This window comes from Balaenoptera musculus, chromosome 10 (genome assembly GCF_009873245.2).
Source record: "Balaenoptera musculus isolate JJ_BM4_2016_0621 chromosome 10, mBalMus1.pri.v3, whole genome shotgun sequence".
NCBI classification, from domain to species: domain Eukaryota; kingdom Metazoa; phylum Chordata; class Mammalia; order Artiodactyla; family Balaenopteridae; genus Balaenoptera; species Balaenoptera musculus.
The window spans coordinates 99,858,932-99,882,337 of record NC_045794.1 but is presented as its reverse complement, the minus strand read 5'-3'; the positions used below and the strand labels follow the sequence as shown (position 1 = coordinate 99,882,337).

The 23,406-nt window shown below is 59.0% G+C and overlaps 1 protein-coding gene across 4 annotated transcripts in view; it reads right to left on the bottom strand.

Annotated features, from left to right (window-relative positions):
- Positions 1-5,963: 5,963 nt before the first annotated feature.
- PRR5 (proline rich 5) overlaps positions 5,964-23,406 on the bottom strand; it is a 29,662-nt gene continuing 12,219 nt past the window's right edge. Inside the window, exons 3-9 of one of the 4 annotated variants that reach the window (XM_036866654.1) lie at positions 22,763-22,811; positions 21,209-21,266; positions 16,367-16,458; positions 15,806-15,946; positions 12,131-12,266; positions 10,052-10,571; positions 5,964-7,456 (exon numbers count right to left, since the gene is read on the bottom strand). In XM_036866654.1, the coding sequence (XP_036722549.1) occupies positions 10,096-10,571; positions 12,131-12,266; positions 15,806-15,946; positions 16,367-16,458; positions 21,209-21,266; positions 22,763-22,811 (952 nt within the window). In that variant the 3' untranslated portion in view covers positions 5,964-7,456; positions 10,052-10,095. Of the gene's footprint in view, positions 7,457-9,540; positions 10,572-12,130; positions 12,267-15,805; positions 15,947-16,321; positions 16,459-21,208; positions 21,267-22,762; positions 22,812-23,406 lie in introns of those variants that run through there. The other 3 variants (XM_036866653.1, XM_036866656.1, XM_036866657.1) reach the window with 3 other exon arrangements.

The window sequence follows — 23,406 nt, the reverse complement described above, 5'->3', positions numbered from 1 at the left end:
CTGGGCTTGGCTCGGCCTGCGACTCACCTGGCCCCGCCCCGGACGTGGCTCCCGTGCAGGCCCCGCCCCTCGCCCCGCCCCGCGCGCTACCCCGCCAGCGCTGTTTCCCTGGAGCACAGGACCTGAGTGGCCCAGGGTCACTGCGGGCTAGGCCTGCATTTCTGCGCATGGGCAAAGTCATTGTTCCAGCCCTGAGGCGGGGGTCATGTACTCGGGAAAGACCACACTGGGGCCCAGATACCCCTAGAGGTGCCACTGACGTTCCGGGGCCCCAGGCAAGAGGATGACTGGTCCTCCGATAGGATCGCATTCCCACCCGGAGAGCCGCTCGGGAGGTAGCGTTCTAAGGGTGGATTTCTATCAGGCCCGGTGTCTGTCGCCCCCTTCTGGCTGCAGCTCTGTCTCCGCTGCCTCCTCCCCGTCTCCCTGGTTTCTGAAGGTTGGCCCCCCCCCCCCCCCCCCGGGGACTGGGTCTGCACCTGTTTTCATTTACTCCCCAGCCTCCTGCTTTCAATACAGCCTATACCAGATGATCCCCAACTAATGTCTCCCGACTCCAGCCTCCTGCCTCTGACTGCCCACCTGACATCCCCACACGTCCACGTGGGCTCCTCTCCTGGGCTTCCCATCTGGTTCTCCACCAGCCCCTTCCAAACCCGTCGGGGCATCCTTGGCTGCCCTCATTCCCTCACACCCCATGCGTGGTCCCTGGATGAGCCCCGATAGCTCTTCCTTCAAAACATGTCACAGTGCCACCACTTCTGTCCACCCACACTGGCCCAAGTGGTCCAGGCCACCAGCATCTCTCACGTGGCTCAGTGCAGCAGCCTCCTAACGCATCTCCTGGCTTCTGCCCTTGCCCCTTTCCGTCTGTGTCAACACAGCAGCCAGGGGGATCCTTTCGTGAGACCCTGCCCTGCCCCTGCTCAAGTGTCCCTCCCCCTCCTGCTCTTGGGGGAGGGGGCTGGCTCTAGCAGCTACACAATCCCAGGCTGCCTTGCGTGGAAGGTGGCACGGCTGCTGGCAGCTCTGGGGTCACGTGTGGTGGGCTCTGTGGTCCCCAGTGGCCTGTGTACAGCAGCCAAGACAATCAGGTGTGTTGACCCTCCCCATTTCTAGAGGGGGGAATCTGATTGCAGAGGCCAGCTTGCATAATATCACACGCTGCTACAGTGACTGGTTCCGGTTCCAGAAGTCACTGGGCCTAAGCCAATCACGCAAGCCTTCGTTGGGCCACAGTGAGCAGTTCAGGACACTCCAGTTGGTGGGAGGAGCTGGACTTTGCCTGGAAGTTTGGGGAAGAACAAATCCTGCTCTGTCCTTGCCTCTCCCCCAACTTAGGTGAGAAGCTTAGTGCGCTGGGAATAGCAAGAAGCCATCCTGTGACCACAAAGGGATCTAGGCTTAGGATAAAACAGAGATGGCAAGGAACTGGGTCCTTGGTGACCTTGCAGAGCCCCTGGATCAAACCCACCCTGGGGCCCACACTTCCTCCAGACTTTCTCATTAAATGCACCAATAAATTCTCTTATTGTTTGAACTAGTTTGAATTTTCTATTTCTTACAACCAAAATGCCCTCTGATAAAATATCTTTATACCTTTTAGCCAAATTGCAAAGAGTTTCTCTCCTGACAGCATTAGCGGAAAAAAAACCCCAGGGAAGCCCTGGATGGCTGAGCCCGAGACACATGACCATTCCAGGGATAGGAAGGGAGTTAGACAGACCAAAACTTTATCCTCCCCAAAGTCAAGACAGTCAGCTTCAAGCCTGTCGTGCTAATGGTAGCCATGAACCATGAGGCTGTTTGCTCGCTGCAGTATCTCCAGTGTCTAGCCCTGCGTCCGGCATATGGTAGCCACTATCCCCAATCAGTATGAATGAATGAATGACCACTGTTTCTCTCTACCGTCACGCAAGCAGCTGCCTGTTTCTGTGCAAAGAATTTGTAACCATCCTAGCATATGAGCCTGTTCACCTCACACAGCACACTTGCATGTTATTATTTGTACCTTCCTTGCTCCCAAAGGACTTTGGTGGTGAGAAAGCAGAAGCATCTATGGTGCTGCCTGACCTCTAAGTCTCATGCATACCTGAGCCCCCAGACGGATCAGGAAGGAGGCCTATTTCTGGGTCGAAACTCTTCTTCCCTCTCAAAACTTGACAAGGAAATCGAGAGGATGCCTAATGCCAGGGACTCACACTTGATGGGCTTCGTCTAGTGCTTTGCGCTGGTTTCTCTTTTCCTTTTGTGGCATGTAAACACCTTTTATTATCAATGTCAGATCGGTCTCATGAAAGCGGGACAATTTGCAGGTTTTCTGGTTCAAAAAGCGACTTTGGACAGAAGGAAGAGAAAACACCCCCCAGCTGGTCTGCGGCTGGCAGTGTAATTTCATGGTATTAAGACATGTCAGGGGGAATGCCGCCCTCCTCGCATTTGTGTTTTGTGAAAATCTCATACAAATTCCACTACCATAGGTTAGTGATATTTAAATATATACAATAAAGCAATCATACAGAATGACTGTCAGGAAAAGAATGCAGGTGTATCCTGCCTTTCATAATAAAAGGAAAAAGAAGTAGAAAGAAACTGTGAGACCCAGGCCAGCTCCCTTTTTGGTTTTTCTGTTTTTCCCCAAGCACGTCTAATCAATAACCCACCAGTTAGTCATTTCCTTTTGTAGCTATAACAATAACTCCTTGCATTTCAAATGCTTTGCGATTGAAAAGAAAGAATAATAATGCAAAATGAAGGAATTACATCTGAATGGTATTATTCTCAGCTTTATTAAATTTGCTCTCGGTACAAATGTTTATGAAGTCGGAGAGCTGCTTCTCCCCCAAGCAGCAAATTCCACATCAATAAGCAGTGGGGGATGGGAGCTTGAAGGAAGGAGGAAAGAAAGACCCCTGGTCCCTGGTCTCGGGCTTCTCATTTGTTTTTTTCCAAATTAACTCTCCCTGCCAGCTGCTTGAGCCAAGACGTGGTCTGCTTTGAACCTTATTAAAACCATGAAACCAAAATAGGTTGAGCCAAAAGGCATCTGGGAGATCGTGTTCCAACCCTCCCCCTTAAGGGTGCAGACCAGCGAGGTAAGGGGTTTTCTCTGCTGCTGTATAGCCAGGCCAGGAACCCCAGCCAGGTTTCCCGACTCCCTGCCCTCCTATCACGTGCCCTGGTCCAAGTTCTAGAGCAAATGCATTTGGTCGTTAGCATTGACTGCAAACTGAGTACAACCCATATGCACACTCCACGATGTCTTTGATTGCTTGGACCTAATTGTTGAAACTCTTTTGATTTGAAACTGAGCAGGTGACATTCTTGATGCCTTTTTTTTTTTTTTTTTTTCCTGATGCCTTTTTGGCATCAGGCTGGAACGCTGGTTGTGTCCTCTGACACCGTGCACCTTTCAAATGCCCTTGCTGTATTGGGATTCCCTGCCTTATGAGTCTCTCCACCCGAGGTGGCCAGACCACGGGTTTACCCAGAGTCCTTTGCAGCCAGGACCCAGACATTGACTAGGCTCCACCATTGCGACCTACACCGTAAGAGAGGAGGTGGCCCTGCAATTTATTATGGGAAAGGGCAGCCTCGGATGTTCAGCTGGGGGTGGGGGGGACACTGCAGTGGGTACAAGTTTAAATACCTGGGACAAGATTGCTATCGATGCTGGTGACAGTTGTGGGTTTGGTCCAGTACAACTGGAGTATCCTTGTGTGGTGGGAGCATCTCTATGTGGTGAGCGCATCCCTGTGTGGTAGAAGCATCTCTGCGGGGTGGGAGCATCTCTGTGCCATAGCAGCCTCTCTGGGCAATGGGCGTATCTCTATGGGGTGTGAGTATCCCTGTGCAGTGGCGCAGTAGTGGCAGTTTTCCCACCAGCCCTGTCACATGCGATGGTTTGAGGCATTGTTCCTGGAAGGTAAGCCTCGAGCTTGGCTCTCCCACCTCCTGACAACTCTAGGAACTCCCAACATCCTTTAATAAACTCCTTCTCTGGGTAATCAGCCAGAATCTGCTTCCATTGCTTGCAGATAAGAGCCCTGCCTTATCCTGCATCCTCCTATTTCATGCTACCCTGTCCCTCCTCCCCGGCCAAACACAGGCTGACGTAAATCCCCATAGTGAAAAGAGAAATGCCAACATGAGAAATTCTTCTTGTGATGATGCCGATGATACTTTACATTTTTATAGCTTTTTACAGTCTGTTAAAGCAGTTCTGAGTTTTCTGCAAACACGTCCGTCAATGAGGAGAAGGGTTCTTGGGTGAAACCATCAGTTTATTAAGTCATTATCACCTTCAGGTCAAAATCCATTAAGTGCTTGTCGGGCCCCATACACTGTCATCTGCACAGAGCTTCTTAATCAAGGATGCTTGGTATCTCGGGGTTTGTGATCTTACAGCCCCTGCTCTGCGTGTGTCCATAGTGTACAGACAAGCAGAGAAATATCACCGGTCACAGAATATTACATCTGGAAAGATCCTCACTACGGATGAGGAATCTGAGAATGAGTGACTGGCCCAATATTACACAGCAAGGTAGTGACCAATTCAGGATCAGAACCCCGGGTCCTGGCTCTGCCGACGATGGGTATGTAACACACATAAATAAATAAAATGCCATATCCCAGTATCAGCCTTCTCCCCATCCACAGATGACCTTCCTCTAGAGTGTTTGGGAAAGAGGAGTGTATCAGTTAGTCATGCCAGGTTATGCTGCAGTAACAAACATCCCCAGTCTCAGGGGCTTACACCCAATTAGGTCTACTTCTCATGCACACTGCCCATCCACAGCCTCCTGGGACCTGGCCTGCTGGAGCAGCCCCATCTGGATAGTGCCAATCACCACACAGAGAAAAGCAGAGCTCTGGAGGGTCTCTGCCTGGCAATGAAAAGATCCAGCACCAAAGGGGCCCTCTGCTCAGAAGTCACTGGCCAGAACTGGTCACAGCAACCCACCCAGCCCCAAAGGGACCAGGAAGTGTGGGCCTTCTGTGTGCTCGGGAAGCAGGGAGCAGAAGACCATTGTGATTTTAGGGACTTATCTTGAGTCTGTGCCCAGTGCATCCCTGGCACATGCTCCTCTGCCCAGCAGCCTCCCCACTTCTCCCAGCATCCCCAAGAGTACTGCCCACTTCACTGCTGGACACGCCTGAGCTTTGGGAACACGATTCCCTGCTGGAATGCTGCTCCCCTCCACTCGGGCCCTTGCAGAGGGGCCCACACGGGCCGTCCACACTCCCCACGGCAAGCGCTGCAGAACTGCAAGGAGGAGGGGAATTCTTCATTTCCCCTCCCTCCCTTTCTTCCTTTCGTTCTTGTGTGTGTGCACGCGTGCGTGTTTTAATGTGGTAAAATATATGTAACATAACATTTGCTGTCGTAACCACATCTAAGTCTGCAGTGAGTGTTGTTAAGCATACTGACATTGCAAAACTGAAACTTGGGACTTCCCTGGCAGACCAGTGGTTAAGGCTCCGCGCTTCCAATGCAGGGGACGCGGGTTCGATCCCTGGTTAGGGAACTAGGATACCACGTGCCGTGTGGTGTGGCCCCCCTCCCCACCAAAAAAAGTCTTGTTTTGTTTTGTTTTTTTAGAGGTTGGAGTTTATTTATTTATGGCTGTGTTGGGTCTTCGTTTCTGTGCGAGGGCTTTCTCTAGTTGTGGCAAGCGGGGGCCACTCTTCATCGCGGTGCGCGGGCCTCTCACTATCGCGGCCTCTCTTGTTGCGGAGCACAGGCTCAGTAGTTGTGGCTCACGGGCCCAGTCGCTCCGCGGCATGTGGGATCTTCCCAGACCAGGGCTCGAACCCGTGTCCCCTGCATTGGCAGGCAGATTCTCAACCACTACGCCACCAGGGAAGCCCCCAAAAAAAGTTTTAAAAAAAGAAAACTGAAACTCTGTCCCCATAAACACTGACTCCACATCCCCCTCCCTCTGCCCCTGGCCCCCACCATCTACTTTCTGTCTTGATGAACTTGACTCCTCTAGGTGCCTCATGTAAGTGGAATCCTACAATATTTGTCCTTTTGTGACTGGCTTGTTTCACTTAGGAAGGTTCATCCCCGGTGTAGCACATGTCAGAATTTCCTTCCTTTTTAAGGCTGAGTCATATTTCATTGAATGGATGGACCACATTTTGTTTATCCATCATCCACTGATGGACACCCTCCCCTCCTGCAGCTACACATAGTTTCCATTGCTGTCCCATCACAAGGACTGTGTTCCCAAGAATACAGGTCCTGGGGACACACACACACACACACCCCAACAGCCAATTCCCCTTCCTCCCTCCCCCCCAACCCGGCAGGAGTTCCAGACTCTACCAGCAATGTTCCTGGAACCAGCTATCCCTTGAGACTGTGGGGAGGTCTCTAGGGTGGCGGGCAGGGAGCCTGTATCCTGTGTGCCCTTCACTCCCTGAAGGGCTGAGTCCAGCTCCTCTGGTGGGGAGAGGTGGCCAGCAGGCCAATCAACCCCACAGTGCCCGGAACAAGTGGCCAGCAGACACTGAAGGGCTTACATGGCCCCAGCGGAGGGGAGTGTGGAGTCCCTCCTGCCCAGAGGTGGGCGGCAGGGTCTGGAGTGCAGCTCGCAGACTCCCCGCTGCCTGGGGAAGAAACTTGGCAAAAACGACAGCTTTGTGCTCGCTAACTGACCTCGGAGTGGCGGTCAGCCCCTCTCTGACAAATCGGCTTGTCACCAGCAGAAGTGGGGACTGTGCTGACGTCACACCCAGCGGTTGCGGGTTCCACTCATCGCCACCCCGACCCCGGTCAGCAGGTGACCGGCAGGAGATCTGTTTACTGATGAGTTAATAAGGCATCACCACTCACACATTTTAAAGAGCCCTTCAAGGCTGTACGTCAGCATAGTTGGTTTCCTCGTCATCCTACGCATTTTATTGTGAAAACACTATTCTAAGACTGCGTCCCTGGGCTTCGTGGGACGCCCTAAGGAGATACACAGGGCAGGTCAAGACCCCCCGAGGTGGAGAATGGCCCCCACTCAGTGCTGACGGGGAGTCCCCAGGTGTGTTTTTTTAATAAAATCTTTTTCACTTCCCCCAGATCTCCTGGACGTGCAGCTCTCTGTGGCCCCTCGTACCCCCCTCACCGTGAGCACATCCTCTCCACAGCGAGTACCCCTGCTGCAGGTGGCTGGACGGATGGGGCGGACGTCCTACTCTGCCTACAAGGGATGTTCCGCAATCTGCTTTTTGGCTGTTTCGCCTGAAGTGCTGTTGACTTTGATTATTTAGCGGGATCTTCCATTTCAGATGCCTCCGGAACACCCGCCTCAGAACCCGAGCACAGCCAGCGTAGCTCACGGCACGCAGACCCCCAGCATCTGGCTGAAGTGCAGATCCAGCATCAGCAGGCGTGGACTGGCCTGAGACTCTGCATCTGAGAGGCAAAGGCGAGCGTGGTCATCAGGGTCCCCTGGAAGACCTACAACAAATAAACCAGAGAAAGACAAAAACAGTGAGCTGGTCTCTGGCACCCCAGCCCTGGAGATACAGGCGGACCACCCTCTGAAGAAGGCTCCCCTGCTGATGCCGAGGCCGGATCAACCTTCAGTTAACTGAGTAACCAGCGTGTGCTGGGCACTGACCTGGGGCTGAGGGCTCAGTGGGAACAGGGCAGGGGGGCCTCCTGGCCACATGGGGCTGCCTTCTAGTGGGGAGAAAAGCTAATAACAAATTCGTTTCTTCCAGAGGGGCCTCCCATGAGCTCAAACCTCCGAGCCTCTCTCGGGCTCTGGTCCCTCCCAGGCAGGTGTAGTTTATCCACTGTCTCTTTCCACTCTGCTCTTAAAGAAAACCGCACCGCATAAGCTTCTGACCCCACAGTCCCTGTTTCCACCCTGAATTACAGAGTAACAAGTGCCGTGAATGGGTGGGGAAACAGGAGGTGGAGGAGAGGTGGGGAGAGGACTCGGGGGTGGGAGGGGAGTAGGCCGGTGGGGCAGACACAGGGCCATAGGCCGGCCTCGGCCACAGCTAGCTTGGGGCTTGGCCTGAGCTCCCTGGTGGCCAAAGTGAGACATGGTCGGTGATGTGACCTTCATTGTAAGGTTTGGTTCTTGGATGGGACACCTGGGTTTCATCTTAAACCAAGGCCCACACGTCTGTACGTGAAGGTTCTGTAGATTTGGGGGGACCAGCAATAGCTGGTTTTCTATCCAAATTTATGTGTTCCCTGGTACTGATTTTTCATTTATAATTTACCAATTTATAGCAAGGTGTTTTGATGTAGAGTACCTCAAACATTTTTCGAACAAGAGTGGGTTCAACACATGGACACACTCAAAGCCCACCTTGATGGGCTACCCCTTTATGGGGGGAGCGGGGTCAGCCCCAGCTGGAGGCCCCGCCTGGGTGTCTGGAGCTGCCGCGGGACCCAGGCTCAGCACCCACCCCCCTGGGTTCTGTCTCCTCACTGCTGGGAAGGCACGGCTGGCCCGTGTCTGGGGCTCCGCTTCCGCCCGGGGTGGAGGGATTGGTCAAAGAGCTCAGGGCCCCCCACAGACAAAGGTCATGCCTGGGCGTGGGGCCGTGTGCCAGCAGGTGCCAGCAGAGTCCCCAGGGATCAGAGCAGGCCCAGCAGCCCATGAGGTGGCAGCGCTCAGACCTCCACGATAGAGCCCCCGACACGCGGGAGGTGAGGGCAGGACAGGGCCCAGTGCCTGGGGTGGGGGACAAAGCCTAGGCAGACAGCCCCCTGCTACAACCTCCGCTCTTTGCCTGGTCCTTCCGTCCAGAGGGGATCCTGCCCATAATGCTCCCCACCCCACCCCAGGCTCAGCCGGTCCCAGGCCTATCCCGGGTTCCATAAGGGAGCTGGGAGCCAAGCGGGGCGGTTCAGGGATCTCAGCCCCATCAGCGAAGCTGAGTGGCCACATTCTCGTTGGTCCTCAGACCAGGGACAGGCTTCGGGCCCCACCCCCCAAGCCTGGTTCCGCTGAGGCTGGCTCGCTTCCGCTCTCGGCCACCGCCCCTGGGCACCTTCCCGGTGCTCAGCAGCCACGGGGCCCCGTGCGGTCAGTACGTCCCCAGATCAGCCCACGAAGCTTCGCTCCTACCCTGCCATCCCCTGCGCACCCCACCCTGGGCTGGAGCAGGGGCTCCTGGCTCGCTTTTCCCACTAGACAGGAGAAACTTGTCCCCCCAGGTGGCTCCCCCCGCAGACCCCCGTGGGCTGACACTTCTCACCAGGCGCCCACCTTCCTTCCCCGACCACCCGACTCCCAGCAACCCCCAATCACCGGCTCACCTGCCCTGGGTCTGTCCTGTTATCTGCTCATAGGGCACCCCCTCCCCACCTCCAACAAAAAATTAACTCCACGAGAGGGGAGCCCTGGGAACGGGGTCGGGGGTCTCCCCAGCCAGCCCGGAAGACCCCCTCCAGAGGCCCAGAGCCGGCCCTGGGAACCTGCGCCCTCTGGGAGCGGGAAGGGGAGACCCCGGTGAGGTCGGGCGCAGCCCGAGGGTGAGGACCCTGGAGGAATGTCCTCGGGGCCTGGCGTCGCAGACACAGCTCGAGAGCCGGGCAGACAAGCTTTATTCCACCCGCTCCCCGCCCACGGCCACCCCAGGCCGAGCGAGGACAGGCTGCGTGGAGGGTCTGGGACAGAGGTGCACACAGGAGGTCACGCTGTGGCCCGAGGCGAGCGGGGGGCGGGGAGGCAGTTCTGCCACTGACCCTGGGGGTCACTCGGGGGGCCTGGCCGAGCTGAGGGGCTCACAGTCTCCATGGTGCAGACACTGGAGGGCAGAGCAGGCTGGGGCGCAGGGAACGGCCGGGCCTGCTCCCCGCACCGGAGGCTGCCCTGCTCCTGCTGAGCCCCTGACGCCCCAGAACAAAGGCGCCGGGGTCTCGGGGCGGCGGCGGTCTTTTCGACAAAGACTCAGGAATGCCACAGTGGCTGAGGCCGGGGTCTCGGGGCGGCGGCGGTCTTTTCGACAAAGACTCAGGAATGCCACAGTGGCTGAGGCCGACAGGGGACTGGACGGGACAGAGTAGAAAACTCTCGCACTCACGCACCGCACAGGCGTACACGCAGGGTCAGTAAAAACACAAGGCCTGGGTCACACGACGCTCTGCCGGCCCCCTGCCCCCTCAGACTCAGACGTGCCACGGCCACCGCCCCGGCCAAAGTCAATGAAGATGCCTTCCGAATCCGAGTCGACCGACTCCAGGATCTGGTCCACCAGGTTCTCGGGGCTGGAGGAGGCCGGGGAGCTGCGGGCCGGGCCTGGGCCAGGCTCAGGGGGCTGCGCCGGGGGGTACAGTCTGCTGGGGCAGGGCCCCGACGGGGGCGCCGGGGAGGGTCTGAAGGTCCCAGCAGGGTCCTGGCCGGGTGTGTCAGCAAAGCCCTGGGGCTCGGGGCAGGACGTCATCTCGGAGACCGAGTGCCTGCGGATGCCCGTGCCGCCGGCCACCGTGCCCTCGGCCTCGTGCTCCGCCACAGGGTTCAGCAGCGGCGTGTTGTAGCTCTTGGAACGCACCACCGGGTTCTTGGCCAGGATGTCCCCCGATCGGGAGCGGCGCAGGAAGTGCTTCTCTGCAGACAGACAGACAGACAGGGCATCAGGCATGGGGCCAGGGTGGGGCTGGCCAGACGCTAGGGAACACCCACTGCAAGCACCTACTATGCGCCCAGCTCTGCATGAAGGCACCGCTACAGGGAAAAGCCCGACTGGTGTAGCTCCTGCTGGGGCAGCCTGGAGGGGAGTCGGGGCTTCCACCCCAGCTGATACTAGGTCCATCCCTATGTGACCTCCTTCTCTCCTCGGTCCGGCCTCTCAGCCTGGAATGGGGGCGGGGGGCCTCAAGTCAACCGCCTGGGTTCAAACATGCACCTTGCCAGTGACCTGTGCATGTGCCTCAGTTTCCTCACCTGCGGAAAGTCAACAAACCCAAGCACTTGCTACGTGCCAGCACTTTCTTAAGCAGACACAGCCCCTGTCCTCAGAGCTGGAGTCCTACTGTGTGGGTGTGGGACTAGAAACCCCTCTGGGTGGGCCACAGGTCAGGCAGTGGCAAGTGCCCGGATGGGGCAGCACGTGAAGTCAGGGCTGGGGTTTATTCCGAGTGTTGGGGGAGACCCGGGGATGGGAGAGGACGGATATAGGGGCAGGTCTCAGGCTCAGGACCCTGCAGTTCCAGAGAGTTGACCACCAGGTGGCAGGGCTGAGCGGGATGAGCCAGGGGCCACCCTGGACCACGGGAGACAGGCTCCCTCTTCGCCTGGCAGGGGTCTCGGTGTCCAGGGCCACACAGACCTCAGTTCCTCCAGTTGCTGGAGCCCCGCCTGAGCTGGGACATGCTAGCTGGGCAGGCTTTATACGTGCAGGTGGGCGGGCCCTCTGGACGGGGGGACACTCCTGATGAGCCCTTGTACTGCTGCCGCTTGGTTCTCTTCATGCGTTTCTTCCCAGGCCTGGCTCCTCCGTCCTTCAGCTCCCAGTCTGGCCTTCCCTGAGCCCCCCGCCCATGGCCCCTCATGCCACCTGGGCACTGGTCCCCTTGGGCACTCATTTGGGGATGGTTTACTCGTTGGTCTGCCTCCCCTGGTGGTCAAGAGCTCATGAGGGTGGGGCATGGTCTCTGCTGAACCCTCAGGACCAAGAACAGGGGCTGGCGCACAGTAGGTGCTCAGTTTACAGTGCTGAACGAACCGACGGGGCCAGGCAGCCCGGGGACGCCCAGCCATGGCCACCTCACAACCCCTCCACACCCCCCGTGAGTCCCCAAATAAGCCAGGACTTCTCAGGCTCCGGGCCTTTGCACGTGCTGGGTCCTCTCCCTCGCCAACTCCTGACTTTCAGGATTGAGCTCGGATGTGACCTCCGTGGGGGATGCGGGGGCCTCTGCCGGGCTCTCAGGGGAGTCACTGCAGCACCACTTGTGACGTCAGCCCTTGAAGGAGGGGCCCCACGTGACCCACCCCCTTTGCCCAGGGCCCCGCACACAGCACGGCCGGTGGATGCTCAGGACAGGTTTGCCGTGGCTGCACATCTGGTTCTGCGCGACTCCCCTGGGAAGCCTGGGCCCCCGCCCGGGCAGAGCTGCACGGGGCCAGGGGTCCCCCACTCCCACCCACGCCCAGGCGACCCCTACCCAGGATGCAGGAGTGTGTGAAGGCACCCTCGCTGGAGTAGAGGCCGTAGGTGCCCAGGTAGGGCGACACCACCTTCTGGATCAGCGTCTCCAGGCGCAGGTAGTCCTTGGTCACTCCCCGGGACTCGTGCACCCCCTGCAAGAGGGAGGGGTGCGGGGGTCCGCCGGTCGGTCTGTTCCCTGCCTCCCTAGCCCAGCTGTGCTTAGCTCAAAGGCCACCACGAACAGCCCCCTCCCCCTCCCCCCCGGGGTCCTGGCCCCCATGGCAGTGGCCCCGCACCCTCCCTTCCCAGCCGTCTCTCGGGTTGGGGCCTCTGAGCCACCCTCCTGCTTTAACGCCCTTGTGGCTGCCCGCTGCACACAGGAGCCGGCGTGGCTGGGAGACCATGCTGCCTGCGGGAAAGGGGTCTGTGGCCAAATTAGGCTGGGCACCCTGCACCTCCCCCTCGGGACAGTTGTGTGTCCCCTTCCGTGAGCTGGCTTCCCAGAGGCTCTGGGCAGTCCTGGGGGGCCAAGCTCATTCACCTGGACCCACACCCTCACTCCCTCGCCCCATGGAGCACTGTAGGCGGGGAAGGCTGCCCCCTGGGCCAGGCCCAGGTCCAGGTCCGTATCCAAGCTGGGCGGTCAAGGCCCGTCCATCTGATGGAGCCGCCCCTCCCCCTCCCACACTGCTTCCCCTGCCAGGTACCACCCAGCTCCTCCCAACGCCTCCCCTCATTCAGAGCTCTGAAGGGTTTTCCACCTCCTCCCATTTCACTGGAGCCAAAGCCTGGAAAATGAGGCTGCCCGCGGGACAGCCGTGGTCTTGCCCACTCAGCTGTGAGCTGACCAGGGGGCAAGCTCTGGGTCCCCAGCACCCCCGGCTGAGGGCCGGGCACACAGTAGGTTTTTAGTGAGTGCTTGCTGAATGAATGATGTCTCTGAACGAATGAATCATTCTCAAGGGGCTGCCAGCAGTTAAGAAACAAGATACACCCAGGTTAACGTTAAATGACGGTTCAAGACAGCGAGAACCCAACTCTGTGCTGCCTACAAGAAACCCACTTAAACTATTAAAGACACACACAGATGAGAAGTAAGGGAGTGCAGGATTATATGTGATAACACGGATCACGGATCACAGATCACGATAACACAGATCACAGCGGGAGTAGCCATGTCAATTTCAGACAGGACAGACTTCAGACCAAAGAAATTTATCAGGGATAAGGAAGGTCATTACCTAATGATAAAGAGGTCAGTTCTCCGAGGTGACATAACAATCCCTAATGTGTACGCACCTAACACAGAGCAGGAAACTACGGAGGCAAAAAGTGATGGGGCTGTGAGGAAAGACAGAGAAATCCATTCTCCTAGTTGGAGACTTCAACACCCCTCTCAGAAATAGATCCAGCAGGCAGAAAATCAGGAAGGACACAGATGAACTCAACAACACCATCAACCAACTGGATATAATTGACATCTATAGACAACTTGTCCAATGGCAGAATCCATATCCTTCTCAAGCTCACATGGGACGTTCTCCAAGACAGACCACATTCTGGGCCATAAAACACACCTCAACACATTTAAAAGAACAGAAATCGTACAATGTCTGCTCTCAGACCACAAAGAAATTAAACCAGGAATCCATAACACAATGATAACTGAAAACCCCCAAACACATGGAGGTTAAACAACTCACTTCTAAATGACACAGGGGTCAAAGAAGAATTTTTAAATATTTTGAATTAAATGAAAATGAAAACGTAACGTCCAAATTATCGGGATGCATCGAAGCAGTGCTTAGAGGGAAATTTACAGCACTGAATGGATACATTAGAATATAAAAAGTCTACAATCAGTCATCTAAGCTTCCACATTAGGAAACTAGACAAAGAGCAAATTAAGTCCAAAGTAAGCAGAAGAAAAAAAATAAGAATCAGCAGAAATCAACGGAATTGAAAACAGAAAAATGGATGGAGAAAATCAACAAAACCAAAAGCTTTGAAAAGATCAATAAAATCCACAAGCCTCTAGCCAGACCAACTAAGAGCAAGAGAGAGAAGACCCAAATGACTAATATGAGAAACGAAAGAGGGGACATCACTACAGACTCCATGGATCCAGCTGTGTTTGGACAAGGAGGGGGTGCCTCTGGAAGTCATCCAGGTGAACCTGAAGGAGCCGTCCCCGCCCCCAGCATCAGTGCCGTGGATGAGCACGATGTAACTGCTGAGCTGTGCTGGGCGTTTCACAAACTTCATGTCCCTTCATTCCCAGAATTTGTTTCTGATGTCTGGTCTCTGCTCCCCATTGCACAGTGAGGATATGGGGGCCCCGGGGCTGCATTATTTGTGTACGCTCAGATGCAGGGCTGCTACTCAGCTTCTGGGACCCCGGTGAGAAGGAACTGTGATTCTGCAGATGAAGCACGGGACACACAGTAGGCCCTCAAAAGATATGCTGACCAGTAGCTGTGACCTCAGGTCCATCTGAGACTTGAAAACAGTGGGGACAAGTTCACCGCAGGGCTGGGACAAGGCCATTCAAAGTAGAGGCCAAGGCGAGAGCAAAGGGTTGAGGTTGGGGGTAGGGATCGCACCCAGGAGGGGCAGAAGGACACTCTGGGGGAAAATGGGGCCAAGCCCAGAAGCTGCATGAGGCACAGCGACCACCAGGGGGCAGCACCACCCCGGCCTGGCCGCCACCCAGGCGCTGTTCATGGGATCAATATGAGACCTTATTCCTTGGCTTGAAATCCCAGCCTCATCACTTCCTGCCCCCAAGAGGAAGTGCACCACGGAGGACTTTGTGTCCATTTCTCCTCATTATCCTTGGACCTGCCCTGCCAGGTAGGTGGTCTTACTCCATCACACAGATGAGGAAATAGGCCGAGGGATGCAATGTCCCTCCAGTCGCTGCCCTGCGTGGCCACCAGGATGACCACCGGCTCCCACCGAGTGTAGCCCCTCGACCCTTCTAACATCCACGTTCATCAGCCCCTTCTTTGCTCTGGAATCTTCAACCAGCTGCCCTGGGCCCCAGGACCAACCTCACAGACATAAATTTAGAAGGACTTCCACGTGCACGGGTGGGTTCAGGACAATGAACAGGGTTTGGAGCCTGTCAGCCTCAGGGAAGGCCAGGATCCCGGCCATCATAGCTCCAGGCAAGCGAGGACTCTACTTCCCCACCTGTAAAATGGGGTGGTTGGTGCCCATCCTGGTGCTGTGACAGTGAGATAGGCTGGCAAACTGTTAGGGTGCTGTGCCCGTCACAGGGCTTGGGGTGCAGCAGTTTGCAGAAAGGTCCATCAGAAATGTCTGGAACTGCTGTGGGCAGTGGGAGGAGGTGGCCCCCAACCCCAGTGACTGACCGATGGGGGAGTAAAGGCCTGGCCCCGCTGCCCTCGAGGGACACTCCGTCCACACTCCTGGGCTCCCTGTGGGCTCCCGGGCCGGCCTTCTTGTGAACGAACCCACACCTTCGTCCAGCTCCTCCTCAGCCCCCGCTGCCTCCTTCTCCCTCCCAGGTTTCTCCTGAGAGTCCCTCCCCCCACCCTCCCCCACCGTTGAGAAGTCACGTGGCCCCACATCCACATCTCAGGCTCTGTCTCCGGGGAGCCTGGCCTGAGACACGCTGCCTGTGCCCGGCACCGGGCTGAGCGCAGCCCCCACGGGCCCCGCCCACCTGCAGCACCAGCAGCATCTGCACGACGGCGGGGGGCACGCGGGCGTGGGCCCGGGCCAGCGCGTCCTCCAGCTTCACACTGAGGGTGATGATGTTCCGGAAGTGCAGCAGAGCCAGCTGGCGCACCGACGGCTCCTTGCCCTGCAGACGTGGGGGCCGCTGCTATCACGTGAGACCCTTCCTCCCCTGCCCCCACCAGTTCTGGGGCCAGATACAGGGACGGACCACTGACCCCCAGGCCCCCTTCCGCCCCGTCCTCCTCCCCAGATGACCCTCGCTCTGCGGGGAGAGGGCCCCACGTGGCTCCCTCAAGCAAGGGAAGGGTGACTGTCATGCACAGAGCCCCTACTGCACGCTGGGCACGGCCTACTGTGTGCTGCTCAGGGCTTCCCAAGGCTCTGAGCATGGAGCCGTCCTTAGGCCCACCTTGGGGGTGGGGAGCAGGCTCTGGGAGGTCGGGGGCGAGCGCAGGCGCAGACGGCCCGCACGGGGCAACAAGGGCAGAGGTGTGCCCACCTCCAGGCCGGGATGGGCTCTCCCTGCGGCCCAGGAGCCGCTCACCTGCACCGGGTAGAAGACGGCCTGCAGCGTGGGCAGCACGTCGCTGAAGAAGAAGTCCCAGGTCTCTGCCAGCGAGTCCAGCAGCTTCTGTCCTGTGGGCACAGGGACCGTCCCCATTACCCCAACGGGCGCCGGCAGACGCTTCCCGCCTTCCCAGGTCGCGAGTCACCTCTCCTGGCAGCAGGAGGACGCGGGAGCTGAGGGCCGGGCCCTGGAGGTCCCCCCCACCTGCCGGGGCGATGGGCCCGGACCCCCAGCTTCACCCCCCTGAGCCTCAGCTGCCCCACTAATACAACGGGGCTGTAGCAGGGCGAACCCCTCAGAGCTGACAGGAGGAAAGGAGATGAAGCAGGGCCTGGGGCAGAGAGGTGCCGGTGGGCGCGTTTCCTCTGCACACGAGCCCTACAGGCATGGCCCGACAGGCGCTCCACTCACACCCTTGTCTCATCCGCCCTCCCCCTCCTTCTGCCCACCCGTCGGTCTGTCCCTCTGTCCACCCGACAGACATTCACGCAGCAGCTACGCTGTGCCAGGCCTGGCACTGAGGACCCAGCTGAGCCCCAAACTACCCCAGTCCCACCACGTGACAGGGCAGTAGGACAGTGAACAGCCACCCTGGCGAGGGAGGAGTGACCCCCACCGGGCAGATGAAGTGCCTGGGCCTCGGAGAGGTGCGGGTCTCTCCCTCAAGGGCCTGGGTCCCCACCACCCAGGCTGCCTGGGGTGGGATCTGGGGAGCCAGGGAAACCGCATCCAACAGCAGCTGTTGTCCCAGGTACGAGGGGGTCACGCAGGGAGAGCTTCCTGGAGGAGGTGATATCCAAGCTAATTCAGGTGGACCGTTTTGCCTGGTGGACACCTTGGCACATGAACCATGGAAGCACACGTGTGGAAAGCAGGCATTTGGACAAACTCTGTGGGCCTTTCTGCCGGCTCTGGGGAAGCAGCAGCCCCAGTCACAAGGTGGACAGACCCTGGGGGTGGGGACAGCTGAGGTGCCCCCGAGCCGGCTCTGGGCTCCCCCAGGAAACGCCAAGTGCTGAACCCTCAGCCCCTCTGCCTGGAAGGAGCGGAGAGCTGGGATGAAAGGCTGCTGGGTCAGGATAAGCAGGCCTCCGGGACATGTCGCCGAGGCCTCTGCTCCTTGGCGGGACCCCACCTGGAAGCCAGACTAGCAGCTGGCTGGAGAAACACGGCCGTGGTGGTGGGCATCTCCAGGAGTGGAGGGGCCAGGGTCACGGGCTGGCCAGCCTCCCAGAGCGCACCGCCCATGCCCGACTCCTCAAGGTTTCCATGGGAACCAGGAGGTCGGTCAAGGGCCTTTGCCTCTTGTGCTCACTTCTCCTGGGCTCTGAGCCCCCCGCCCCCCTCCCCCCATAAAGCCCCCGGGTCTCTAGGTGCCGGGCTCTGGGAGGGGAGCCTGGTGGGGGTGACCGTGGAGAGGGCAGGTCCACCTTTCCATGCAGCCCGTCTGCTGGCACTGGAGCACCCTGCCCGGCGGCCAGCTCCTGGTCCGACCGGGGGCCCACACCCCACACCGGGCTCTGTGGAACCCAGGACGGTGGGTGCCCGCCACCCGAGGAGCTCTGCCTGCATACAAAGGTCCCTTGAGGTCCCCGCCGTCACCGGCAAGAAGAAAGGCGGCTCAGTTCCCTGGGCGGCCGTGGGGCGGCTCTGGGCGCGGGCCAGGCGGCGTCTGCGGAGCGCAGGCTGCTCTCCAGCCCACGGGGCGGAAAGGGGATGTCATACAGTCCAGGCCCCGCCAGAGCCACACGCCAAGGGGCCAGGAAGCTCGGCTCCGTCCCCTGGCCGGGCTCTCTGCTGCCAGGGAACTGCGGTCTGGGGGCGCCAGGGTCGGCAGGGGTGAGTCAAGCACACGGCGTCGAAGCCCCGCCCTGGGGCCCCAGGGATTCCCTCAGCCCGAGCCTCAGTGTGGTCCTCTGTAAAATGGGCGTGATCAACGTGTCCACACTCAAAGGCCAAAAGCTGCCCCGTAGCAAGTGCTCAGCTGTTAGCCTGGCGCTGACTAGCGGGCCCGCATGGTCTGAGGCCGCGCTGACGCTCAGCAGGACCCACGCCACCCAGCGGCCGTGCCCTTGAGCTGGTTCTCCCAGGATGGGGTGTGGGTCAGCCTGTCTGTCTTCCTTTCTTCAGTCCGACTGTGCAGGCCCTGGAGACAGGAATGCACCAGGCTGATCTCAGCTCAGATCTCAGTGGTGACCACAGGGCAGTTGGAAAGGCCACAGCAGGGGCTTGGAGGAGGGTGGCCAGGCTCGGAGGCGAGCGTGTGAGGGCGGTCGCAGTGCAGTTTGGTGGCCTGACCTTAACAGGCTGGGATTCCTGCAGGACAGGCAGAGCCCAGAGCCCGGAGCCTGCAGAAACCCCGGGCTCCCCCTCAGAGTCCCAGAGCGTCTGGCTGCTGAGAAGCTAACCCCACTGCAGCCGAGCCCACCGAACCACCACCTTGAATGTGGCCCCAGGGAGGGAGGCCTCCACCTCCAGGCCCCTCCAGGCCTCCCACTTCCAGGAATCACTGTGCTCGGGTTCAAGGCCTTGCTGGAGGCTGGAGGGGGGCAGGTGGCAAGGTCCTGGGCTGCCCCTCGTGGGGCTACCCACCACCTCCAGCAGAGACACAGGCTGAGGACATGGCTGGCCGCAGGGAGCAGCCTTAAGGAAGAGCTCTCCCTGGGACCCGGTAGAAGGCAGAAGGGGGAGGCTCCCAAGGCAGCCCCTCGGGGTGTGATGTCAGCCACTGTCCCCACTGCATTGGCTGAAGGGGGGCAGATGTCCTCCCGAAGAGATGTTTCGAGGCCTGACTCAAAGGCCACCGCTTCCACGCAGCCCTCCCTGACTGACAAGGTGGAACTAGCCCTTCCTTCCCCAGGGCTTCCCTTCACTTTGACATTCATCACAGTGGACTTTCACTGTCTGGTCCATGTCTGTGTCCCCAGCTGGGCTGTGAGCCCCCGCCAGGCACGGCCTAGGTCCATCTCCAGGTCCCCAAAGGCTACCTGGGGCCTGACCTGTAGTGAGCACATGGGTGGAGCTTGTCTAATCCCCTGTGCTAAAGTGGGGACAGAAGGAAATGACAGTCTGTGGCCGGATGGGAACTGGAGGCCGGGCCCTCTGGCCCCCAGCCTGGGGCTCTGTGCCTGTCCCTGAGGCCAGGGGCGGTTGGATGGGGTCGGTGCTCCCTCCTGGGTGGCCTGGCGGACACGGCCACTGCGGGCAGGACTCCACCAAGCCACACAAAGCGCCTCTTCTCCAAAGGTCCCAGCTCCCCTGGGCCGGAGCTGGTGGGAGGGCAGGCACTGCCGGAATGTGCTGAGTCAGGAGAGGGGCGTGCGAGGGCATCTCCGCCAGCAAATCCTCCTGCTGGCTTGGTGCTGCCCCCTCCAGGAAGCCCGCTCAGACCCCCAACGGCCTGTGCCTCCTGCCCCCACGCCTGTGGTTCTCACAGCCCTTCTCAGGCTCCTGCCTTGGCTGCTTCCACCCGACACACGCAGAGGCGGTGCAGGAGGAACACAGGACACGTGGCTCTGAGTTATGCTGAGCAGCCCAGGCGTCAGTCTCTGCCTCTGTGAAATGGGCTAAGACCCGTGCTTTCCGGGGTCATTGAGAACTTGAGGAGGAACCTGGAGCAGCAGAGAGGAGTGCAGGCCCGGGAGCTGGGCTGCCAGGTAGGGCTGTGCGGCTCGGGCGAGTGACTCAGCCCCTCTGTGCCTCGGTTTCCCCAAGTGTTCAGTGGCTACAACAATGGAACCTTGTTCACAGGGTTGTTGGGTGATCTAGGAGTCAGGCAATGGAAACTCTCGGGAAAGCCCAGCACAGGGTGAGGACGTGCGGGGGCTGGTGCCTGGCACACAGAGGGAGGGTCGTGGGATGCACGGGGCCTGACACACAGCGGGCCCGTAGCAAGATGTGTTGGTTTGAGCTGGGTTCCCCCCATAATTTGATTTCTCTCTACACCAACTCACTCCTGCCAGGAGGTGTACACACAGTACTTGTCACCCCCAGCCCGTGGACACAGGGAGCCCAAGGGTCGGGACCGGGCACACCCTGCCAGGGCTCTGGGCCTGGCAGGAGGAGACAGCGGCCAGCCAGGACCCGCCCTCTCCTTGCTGAGGCCCGAGCTGGGCAGCGAGGCCAGCTGTGACTCGTGGGCCTGACCCTGGAAGGGCGAAGGGGGTGCGCTCTGGAGTCGGGATGCCCTGTGTTGGAATCCCACCTCCACCCCTTACACGCACTGTGGCTACGGACAAGTTGAGGGCCATCGCTGCGTTGTCCCCCAGCTGTGAAATGGGTACAGTGACCCAAAGGCCTCACAGGGTGGGTATGAGCATTAAAAGAGAACACTTGCCCAGAAGGCCCCGCACCAAGCCTGGGCCCCAAACCCTGGCAGGGAGCCCACATCAGCTGGTCCTCCAGGCGGCAGCTTCCAGCTCTACCTCTTCCCCCGGGTCTAGACCAGTTCCCCTCTGGTCCTCAAAGATCCTGATGGGGGCTCTCCCAGGCTGCTGGGACAGGGTTCACGGGGGCCAGAAGGCTTCGTGGGCAGTGAGGTGAAGCAGGGAGCTTCTCCCAGACATCCCTCAGCCCTCCTGGGCCCCAGCAAGAAGGGGGGCAGATGGTCTTCCCAGCAGGGTCCCCTCCCGGGGTCAGATCTCAGCCCTGCTGCCCTCGAGGCATTGCTTCTGCCCCTCTGGGCTCTCTTGACCAGAAAGGCCACACCACCCACCCAGAGCCCCAGGTGGAGCCCAGGTGAGGCCACGGTTCCCAGCGGCCACACCCGCAAGCAGCGTGGCCTGGCAGCCGGTCCCGGCAGTGGGCCACCAGACTCACCTTCGTAGAAGCGGATCTTGTCTCGCAGGATCACCATGCCTTTTGTCAGCAGCTGGTTCTGCAAGGCACACGTGGAGATGCTGTCACCGCCCCGGGGGTACCCAGGGCCCCCAAGGCTCCACCAACAGGCAGCCGAGGCCCAGAGGGGGAAGGACTCACCGACGTCCCAGTCCAGTTGTCACAGAGCTGGAACCTCAGCTCCCCGGGCGCACGCGGGCAACTGACCCAACCAGGCTGTCCCAGCTAGGAGGTGGTGCAGGGACCCCACCCTCACCGCCCCCAAGAGACAGGCCAGGCCTGGGCCTCCTGCTCCAGGCTGAGCGGGCGGGCAGGCAGCTGCCCCCGCATCCCACAAGGAAGGAGGGACTTTCAGGCAAGAGGGGCCCCGGGACCAAAGGCCTGGCTCGAGCGCTGCCATCACCCACTGCCATGAGGCTCAAACGGCAGCCCCCCTGCACTCTCACCCTGGGCGCGGCTGAGTGACACCACGTGGTCTCAGCAGCAGTCATAGCAGCCAGAGAGTGGAAACAACCCGGGGACCACAGACGGACAGATGGATAAGCAAGATGTGGTCTCGCCACACAGTGGAATATTATTTGGCCGTAAAAAGGGATAGGTTCTGATACAGGCACAACATGGATGAACCTCGAAAACTCTGTGCTCAGTGAGAGAAGCCAGACGCCAAAGGCGACGCGCTGTGAGATCCCACTGACGTGAAATGTCCACACAGGTAAATCCAGAGAGACAGAAACTAGACTAGTGGTGACCTAGGGCTGGGGGAGAGGGGAATGGGGACTACCTATCTATAAACATGCGGTTTCCTTTTGGGGTGATGAAAAAGCCCTGGAATTAGCGGTGACGGGTTGCCCAACTCTGTGAATACACTAAATACCACTGAACTGCACACTTTCAGTGGGTGTGCAGTATGGTAGGTGAATTACACCTCAATAAAGCTGTTAAATTAGAAAAAAACCAACCCTAAACCCACAGGATGGGAGGGGCCGCAGGCTGGTCCTCACCTCACCCTCTCGCAGGAGGCTGGGTGCCCCGCTCCGAGCCTGCGTGAGGATGCCCCCGCCTGCAGCACCTCGGCCTTCCTGCCTGTGCGACCTCGGGGGTCCTCTCCCCGTCCCGAGCCCCAGGGTGCCATGTGCTCATCCACTGTGCAGGCCTGTGGCCGCAGCGCCTGGGACAGCTCAGCCTCGGCGACACTGGTGCCACGCTAACGTCATCGCCACGCGGCTCAGGGCCCTGGGGTTTGTAGATGACCCGCCCGTGGGCTCTGGGGACCCACACTCATGCTCCAGGAGGAGGCGGACAACTCACCACAAAACTGACCTCGAGCCGCGCCACGTGCCAGGCAGAGCGGTCAGTCCTCACCTGCGTCCCATCGTATTACCTACCCAACAAGCCACACTGGCTGGACGGGGGAAACTGAGTCGTGGCCAGGCGGAGACCTTGAACCCGGAGCTCCACGTACCCACCGGGAGCCGGAGGCCCCTCCCCCCCGGCCAGCTCAGGAAGCAACCCCTCAGGAGAGCAAACAGCACCCACCTGCAGGTACTCCGTGAAGAAGGACCCCAGCTCCGTCTTCAGCAGCTGCCTGTGGGCGGGAGTGCAGAGCAGAGGGAGGGCAGGAGTCAGAGACCCCACGGTGCCAGCAAGGGCTGGGGGCCGGGCTGGGGGCCTCCTGCAGCGGGAGACCAACCCCCTTAGCCCAGTGATGTGAGGACGTGACTAGATATTTCTCCAAAGATACACAAATGGCCAATAAGCGCGTGGGAAGATGCACCATCATTAGTAACCAGTAACCAGGGGAACACAAACCCAAACCCTGAGATGGCACTTCACCTCCACTAGTGCTGTGAGAATCAAAACCCCAGGCAGAAAAAAAAAAAAAAAACCGGGCAGTAACAAGTGTTGGTGAGAAGGTGGGGAAACTGAACCCTCATACACGGCTAGTGGGAATGTAAAATGGTGCAGTCTCTGGGCACAACAGCTGGGCGGTTCCTCAGAAGATTAAAGGTAGAGCCGATATATGACCCAGTAATTCTGCCCCCAGGTGCAGACCCGAGAGCAGTGAAAACGCAGCTCCACACAAGGCCTCCTACACAGAGGCTCCCAGCGGCACTGCTCACAACAGCCAAAAGGCAGAAACACCCGAATGTCCATCAACAGATGACTGGATAAACACAGTG